Raw genomic sequence first — 8,601 nt, 5'->3', positions numbered from 1 at the left:
CAGTGTGGATGACAACACTGAATGTGTATGGATAAGAATTAAGGGGAAGGCCAATAAGGCAGACATCGTGATGGGAGTTTGTTATAGACCTCCTAATCAGGATGTAGAAGCCGATGAAGTATTCTATAAGCAGCTGGCAGAGGTCTCACAATCATCTGCCCTTGTTCTTGTGGGGGACTTCAACTTCCCAGACGTCTGCTGGAAATACAATGCAGCAGAGAGGGAACAGTCATGGAGGTTCCTGGAGTGTGTGGAAGACAACTTCCTAACACAGCTGGTGAAGGAACCAACTAGGGGAAGTGCACTACTGGACCTACTGTTTGTTAACAGAGAAGGTCTTGTGGGGGATGTAAAGGTTGGAGGTTGCCTTGGGCAGAGTGATCACAAAATGATAGAATTTTCAATTCTTGATCACGTAAGGCGGGGAGCCAGCAGAACTGCCACCTTGGATTTCCGAAGGGCAGACTTTAGCCTGTTTAGGAGCATGGTCGAGAGTGTCCCTTGGGAGGCAGTTTTGAAGAGCAAAGGTGCCCAGGAAGGCTGGGCATACTTCAAGCAGGTGCTCTTAAAAGCACAGGAGAAGGCCATCCCCTTGTCTCGAAAAACGAGCAGACGGGGAAGACGACCAGCCTGGCTAAATAGAGAACTTTGGCTGGACCTCAGGAAAAAAAGAAAAGTTTACATTCTCTGGAAAAGGGGGTTGGCAACTTATGAGGACTATCAAGATATAACAAAGCTACGTAGGGGGAAAATGAGAAGGGCCAAAGCTCAATCAGAACTCAGCTTGGCCACTGCAGTTAAAGACAATAAGAAAAGGTTCTTTGAATATATCAATAGAAAAAGGAAGACTAGGGAAAATGTAGGCCCACTGGTGAATGAGACAGGTGCCCTAGTGGTGGAGGACGCAGAGAAGGCAGAGTTACTGAATGCCTTCTTTTCTTCGGTCTTCACTGCTAAAGCTGTCCCTCATGAATCCCATACTCTGAAGACAAAGGGGAAGGTCTGGAGAGAGGAAGATTTTCCCTCAGTTGAGGAGGACCGTGTCAGAGACCACTTGGCCAAGCTGGACATTCACAAGTCCAAGGGCCCTGATGGCATGCATCTGCGCGTGCTGAGAGAGCTGGCGGATGTTATTGCTAGACCACTCTCCATCGTCTTTGAACGGTCATGGAGAACAGGAGAGGTGCCTGAGGACTGGAGGAAGGCCGACATCACTCCAATCTTCAAAAAAGGCAAGAAGGAGGACCCAGGGAACTACAGACCAGTTAGTCTCACCTCTGTCCCTGGGAAGGTAATGGAGCGACTCATTCTGGATGTCATCTCCAAACACGTTGAGGAACAGGAAGTTATTGGAAGTGGTCAACATGGATTTACCAAGGGTAAATCATGCTTGACCAATCTGATAGCTTTCTATGATGTTATAACTGGTTGGCTGGATGAGGGGAAAGTCGTGGATGTCATCTACCTTGACTTTAGCAAGGCTTTTGACACTGTCTCCCATGACATCCTCATTAGGTAGCTGAGGAAGTATGGGCTAGATGAGGTGACAGTGAGGTGGATTGAGAGTTGGCTGCGGGACAGAACTCAGAGGGTTGTGATCAGCGGCACAGAGTCTAGTTGGAGGCCTGTAACCAGTGGTGTCCCCCAGGGGTCAATACTCGGTCCAATTTTGTTTAATATATTCATTAATGACCTGGATGAGGGGACAGAGTGTATCCTCAGCAAGTTTGCTGATGATACCAAACTGGGTGGGGTGGCTGACACCCCAGAGGGCCGTGCTGCCATCCAGCGTGACCTGGACAGGCTGGAGAGCTGGGCAGAGAAGAACCTAATGAGGTTCAACAAAAGCAAGTGCAAGGTCCTGCACCTGGGGAGGAAGAATGCTGGGCACCAGTATAGGTTAGGGGCGGACCTGCTGGGAAGTAGCTCTGAGGAGAAGGACCTGGGGGTTGTGGTAGACAGTAAATTATCCATGGCCCAGCAATGTGCCCTTGTTGCCAAAAAGGCCAATGGAATCCTGGGCTGCATAGGGAAGAGTGTGGCCAGTAGGTCGAGGGAGGTCATTCTCCCCCTCTACTCTGCACTGGTGAGGCCACAACTGGAATATTGTGTCCAGTTTTGGGCTCCCCAGTTCAAGAGGGACAGGGAACTGCTGGAGAGGGTCCAGCGAAGGACAACTAAGATGATTAAGGGCTTGGAGCATCTGCCTTATGAGGAAAGGCTGAGAGAGCTGGGAGTCTTTAGCCTGGAGAAGAGAAGGCTGAGGGGAGACCTTATTATGGCATACAAGTATCTAAAGGGTGGGTTGAAGGAGGATGGAGCCAGGCTCTTTCCAGGGGTCCCCAGTGACAGGATGAGGGGTAATGGGCACAAGTTAGAACATAGGAAATTCTGTTCAAATACACGGAAAAACTTCTTTACGGTGAGGGTGACAGAGCACTGGCACAGGCTGCCCAGGGAGGTTGTGGAGTCCCCTTCTCTGCAGATTTTCACGACCCGCCTGGATGCAGACCTGAGTAATGCGCTCTGGGCAATCCTGCTTTAGCAGGGGAGTTGGACTAGATGATCTCTAGAGGTCCCTTCCAACTCTGAAAACTCCGTGATTCCGTGATTCCTGTTTCGTCACAGTTGGTGACATGGACAGTGGGATTGATTGCACCCTCAGCAAGTTGTCCAACACCACCAAGCTGTGTGGTGCGGTTGACATGCTGGAGGGGAGTGATGCCATCCAGAGGGACCTGGACAGTCTGGAGAGGTATGCCCATGCCAACCTCATGAAGTTCAACAAGGCCAAGGGCAAGGTCCTGCACGTGGGTCACGGCGATCCCAAGCACAAATCCCGGCCAGGCGGAGAATGGATTGAGGACAGCCCTGAGGAGGACTTAGGGCTGTTGGTAGTTGAGAAGCTCAACAAGAGACAGCAATGTGCACTTGCAGCCCAGAAACCTAACCATATCCTGGGCTGTATCAAAAGAAGTATGGGCAGTAGGTCGAGGGAGGTGACTCTTCCCCTCTTCTCCCCTCTCGGGAGACCCCACCTGTCCATAAGAAGAAGCGGGTCCCGAGGAGGCTGACTAAGATGATCAGAGGATTAGAGCATCTCTGCTATGAAGATAGGCTGAGAGAGTTGGGGTCGTTCAGCCTGGAGAAGAAAAGGATCCAGGGAGAGCTTATAGCAGCTTTCCAGTACCTGAAAGGTACCTACAGGAAAGCTGGAGAGGGCTTTTTTACGGGGACATGTAGTGATCAGACGAGGGGTAAAGGCTTCAAACTCGAAGACAGGAGATTTAGATTAGATATTAGGAATAAATTTTTGACTCTGAGGGTGGTGAGGCAATGGAGCAAGTGTCCCAGTGAAGTTGTGGAGGCTCCATCCCTGGAGGTGTTCAAGGCCAGGTTGGATGGGGCTTTGAGAGACCAGGTCCAGTGGAAGGTGTCCTTGCCCATGGCAGGGGGCTTGGAAGTAGATGATCTTTAAGGTCCCTTGAACCCAAACCATTCCGTGATTGTAAGAACAATGTTTGAATGGACTGTCCATGCCCCCTCTAACACTTGGCACAGAGTGAGTCGCACTCGGAGGTGTTGACCACTCTTGTGGTGTGTCTCCCCTGCTCTGCATGTGTCTGAGACGTCCCACAGCATGAGGAATGGACACCATGTCCTGGTTTGAGGTAAAACAGAACCAATTTTGTTCAGTACCTTTACTTCTTAGCCGGGCCTCTTCTAACTACTGAAATTAACTGCATATTGTGCAGACAGTGTTTGCTCTCTCAGAGTGATCAGACCTATGTTTACAGCTGATGCCCAGGCACGGTGTGCAGAGAGGCTCTGGCTTATACTTATTGCTATAACACCCACGGGCAGTGAACTTTGGTAATTGCCCAGTGGAGGGTTGGAAGTGAAAAAGCACAGAGGGGTCCCACCTGCGCGGAGGAGCGGACAGGACAGGTGACCCAAAACTGACCAACAGGGTACTCCATCCCATCTGCCTCATGCTCAGTATAAAAGCTGAGGGATCAAAGGGTCAGCTCTCTTTCTTCAATGGCCAATGTCTGAGGAGGACTCTGTCTGTTCGTCTGCCTGTGATCCCGATCCTGAATCCTTATCTGGAATCCAGTTCCCATCCATCACTGAGCCCAGTCTGGGACTGCCCCAGCGCCAGCCAGTGATGTGATCATCGTCCTGAGAGCTTGATATGGTTTTGTATATATTTTATTATGGACTTTTTTTTTATTATTAATATTTCATAAACATAGTTTAGGTCCTTCTAAACTCATAAGTCCCTTTCTCTCTCTCCTGCCTCTCCTCGGTAGGGGAGAGCGTCTGCCATTCTGCCTGAGTGGCCAGTCCAGCCCAAACCTCAATACCTACACATTCACCCTCCATTTGGAGAGGTCCAGTTTCAATATCATTTGGAAATTGCTGATATCACTTAATGCGTAAGCAGATAAATGAAGAAAAGTGGAAGAAAAAAGAATCTTTTTTTTCTTTTCTTTCATTTTTAAAATCATTTCACTTCTGAAATCTCTCAAATAAGAATTGTAAAATGAAGAAAATTATGCTCAGAGCCTTGGCTTGTTAGGGCATTTTGCATGTTAATGAACTGGCCTCTTGAGTAGTAAAAGGCAGCAGCAAAGCTCCAAGTTTCTGAGCACGTCAGTGGGCTGCACTGAGGGCCACCCCTGAAAAGACCTTGGAGGGAATGACCAGAAAAGGGACTGTGCCTGGAGGCTGGTGAAGCAGGAAGTCAGAGGCACTGCTTACAGGTTGAAAATCAAACATGGAAGTGGTTGTGAAAGCCCTTGACCTGTCTCATCAAGCGGGATGTCCAAGCACTGACCCCCATACCCTGGGAATGGGGATCCTTTCCCACACGGGAAGCTCAGGGCTCTTCCTGGGAGCACTGAGATGAAGGGGTATGTGATGCCAAGGGCAAGACAGTGGTAGGACACCTCTCAGGCTCTCTGGAGGGTGAGGTGGAGGCAACAAGGCCCCGTTGATGTAAGGAACTGGAGTGGTCTCGGGGGCCTCAGTGGAAGAGACCGCAGCCATAGTCAAAAGGACAAGGATTTCAGTTCTGTCGGGGGGTCCCAGCCCCAACAAAGGGGCCATACCCCCCACAGGCTGTGGCTGTTTCTCTGCAGATGCCAACCACCACCCCTGCTTCCCCACCCCACTCTGACCCCATGCTGTCCCAAGCTCTACTGATGACTCTCTCTTCACTATTTCTTCAAACACAAGGCTGTCATTTTCTGAGGTTTTCCTAAGGGCTGTGAGTTCCCCATAACCTGTGCAGCTTCTTCCAAAGCCCTCCTAATGCTCCTCAGATGCCAAAGATGTCTCAGCCCATAAACTCATTTATCCTCTATTTAGCTCCATGTCACCGCACGGAACTGCACATCTTCCTTCTGCTGCTGCCTCAAAGAAAAAACTAGATCTATTTCACTTCAGTATGACACCCTCCTGATATCCCAAATCTGGGTTTGTTACACGGTGTGCAAGCCAATAACACACAGAGCAGAGGTATTTCCAAGTTTATTCCATTAATGCGCGGAAATGGGGTGCTCAGCCCAAAACGGGAGCACAACTTAGCTTCAAAAGACTCCACTTCTATGCATTGATGTTTACATATTCAAACAATTCATATATATATTCACAGTTACTCATTGTTATTCTCTTCAAGGATTGGTTGAGATTTCTTTGCTTCCCATATAAATTAGTGCACAGACTCTGTCTTCTTCTTCCATTGTTCTCTTTTGAGTAGGTGGTATCATTTGGGTAGGTGGTCAGTGAGTCAGTGGTCATGATCTCCCCCTGGCAGAATTACCTTTTACCACTTCTCTGATCTTGGCAGTTCCAAGAGGTTTTCTTGGTTCGCTGACCCGCCCTACAGTTCATCACTCTCTTGACAGGAATCCCCCGCTTCTCAACAATGCTACATTGTCTGGTGGTAGTTCCTTAACTGAGTCATAGATAAATCATGTCTAGTTACTCTTTCTCTATTTTCATATTAGGAAAATTATTAAATAGGGTTGGGGCAGTACAGGGGACTTGAAAAGCAGCAGGTGTCCTTGGTTGCTTCAATTACAATGACATTTTATATTTCGTTTTCTTAGTTTATGTCAATTTTCCTGCAACAGAGAGAGCTGCCCTGTTATTACAGAGATGCTCCTCAGGAAGGCAGTTCTGATGCTGTGATGACACAGTAACCGAAGGCCTCACTATTATCCAGCACAGTAGGGACAGCCTGTGAGGAGACATGGGCAGCTTACTGCTGCTGAAGGTGAACCCATTGAATCCCTTTCTTCAATGCTTCTTTGAGCTCCTGGTTCCTCATGCTGTAGATGAGGGGGTTCACTGCTGGGGGCACCACCGAGTACAGCACTGCCACCACCAGGTCCAGGGATGATGAGGAGATGGAGGGGGGCTTCATGTAGGCAAACATGCCAGTGCTGATAAAGAGGGAGACAACCATCAGATGAGGGAGGCACGTGGAAAAGGCTTTGTGCCGTCCCTGCTCAGAGGGGATCCTCAGCACAGCCCTCAATATGTGCACGTAGGACATCACAATAAAAACAAAACATGCAAAGAAGAGACAGGCACTAACCACAATTAGCCCAACTTCCCTGAGGTACGAGTCTGAGCAAGAGAGTCTGAGGATGTGGGGGACTTCACAGAAGAACTGGTGCAGGGCATTGCCCTGGCAGAGGGGGAGTGAAAATGTATTGGCCGTGTGCAGGAGAGAATTGAGGAACCCACTGGCCCAGGCAGCTGCTGCCATGTGGACACAAACTCTGCTGCCCAGGAGGATCCCATAGTGCAGGGGATGGCAGATGGCAACATAGCGGTCATAGGCCATGACGGTGAGGAGAGAATACTCAGCTGAAATAAAAATGAGAAAGAAAAAGAGCTGGACAGCACATTCTGCATAGGAGATGGCCCTGGTGTTCCAGAGGGAATTGGCCATGGCTTTGGGGAGAGTGGTGGAGATGCAGCCCAGGTCCAGAACAGAGAGGTTGAGGAGGAAGAAGTACATGGGGGTGTGGAGGCGGTGGTCGCAGGCGATGGCGGTGATGATGAGGCCGTTTCCCAGGAGGGCAGCCAGGTAGATGCCCAGGAAGAGCCAGAAGGTCAAGAGCTGCAGCTCCCGTGTGTCTGCGAATGCCAGGAGGAGGAAGTGGGTGATGGAGCTGCTGTTGGACATTTGCTGCCTCTGGGTATCTCTTATTCTTAACTGTGACTATCTGTTAAGGAGGAAAAGACAGTACTGAGTCAGAGCAGACTTCTCCTGGCAAAATGGATTGCATATGTCTTTGCAGCCCCACATTCAGACCCTCTTTTCAGGAGCACCTCTCTGCAGCTCCCTCACTTGAGCTCCGGCTTTTGCTGGCTGAGGCTGCCACTGGGAGCAGGGCAATGGGCTCCCGAGGAGTCCTCCTTGCTGTGCAGCAAGAGGGAACTAGGACAGCAGGGCTGTCTCCAATTAAATGTAATCGTGTTATATCAAAGAGCTTTTCAGTGTTGTTGTCGGCAATTTGCCCAACTGCACAGCAGAGGAGAGGGGATTTTGTTTTCTGTTTTGTTCTGGTTGTACCTGCCACATTTCGGAGCGGTTTGGGATGGCTGAAATCCCTGACATTTCTAATGCACTCCAGGTGAAGTCTTGTGGGTCCTGAGAGGCAAAGGGAGAGTCCCTTAGTGCAGAGAGAGGAGAGCAGCTCTGCCCATCAGTCCTCTTCTCCGCTGCCCTGTGCTGGCAGCTTGCAGCTGGAGGAGGATCCCTCTCAGGTGTTGCCATCAAAAGAAGCAGGACACTGCGGAGAAGAGAGGAATGCAGGTTCAAAGGGCAGATATACAGGCTCATTGCCTTTTCTCATCTCTCCCCTCCCGGACTGGGACTAGGAGGGATCACTGCAGCCACCCACGTACAGCTGCCCAGCAGCATTTCCATGGCCTGAGCACCAAGATGTCTTCTCCATGTGGATCCGAGGGAGCACAGAGATACTATGGGAGAACTGTGCCCTTCTGGAGAGCACCCTGCAGCCCCACAGGACTCCTCAGGGAAATAGTTAATGCCCTGAAGTTGCCTGGAGGAGACCTGGGCACATTGCTCCCACAGACACGAGTGCAGAGCAGGACCCAAAGGGTTGGCATCTGAACGGGAGCTGAATCTGCCACCCGCAACCCCCACCCCCCGCACTGACTCAGTTTATCCTCAGTTTATCCAACGGTGAGAACAAGGGCAGCTCAGGCAGGAGGGGACGGCAGTGAAATGCCACAACTCTCCTGACAATGGAGGAGGGACATGCTAGGCAGACGGCAATCCGGGGTTCGTCCTTTACTGGGCTCTGGCTGCTGCAGGGTCAATGCGTGCCCAAGACCCCGTGGGCTGGAGGGCAGAGCTGTGCCCCGGCTGGGAATGGAGACCAGGCAGGAGCTGCCCAGGGGAAGGTGTCTGTGCTTCAGGGACAGCACGGACGGGACCACATGCCCCTCGCCAGTGTTTCAGGCAGCAGCTCCCTCTCACTCCCTGCCCGTGTCTCTGCTGCCGGCAGCTGTCCCCCTGTCCCCGGCTCAACTCCTGCTCAGGGCTCACAAACC

General features: G+C 50.7%; 1 protein-coding gene across 1 annotated transcript; it reads right to left on the bottom strand.

Annotated features, from left to right (window-relative positions):
* Positions 1 to 6,268: 6,268 nt before the first annotated feature.
* On the bottom strand, positions 6,269 to 7,204 carry LOC309684982 (olfactory receptor 14A16-like; the record flags this gene model as incomplete). Its single annotated transcript, XM_082500814.1, has 1 exon — positions 6,269 to 7,204. One exon carries the CDS (start codon positions 7,202 to 7,204, stop codon positions 6,269 to 6,271), a length of 936 nt encoding a protein of 311 aa, XP_082356940.1.
* Positions 7,205 to 8,601: the final 1,397 nt, after the last annotated feature.

Source organism: Vanellus vanellus (assembly GCF_965231255.1).
Source record: "Vanellus vanellus genome assembly, contig: HAP1_SCAFFOLD_110, whole genome shotgun sequence".
Classification (NCBI taxonomy): domain Eukaryota; kingdom Metazoa; phylum Chordata; class Aves; order Charadriiformes; family Charadriidae; genus Vanellus; species Vanellus vanellus.
This window is presented reverse-complemented; position numbering and strand designations above follow the sequence as displayed.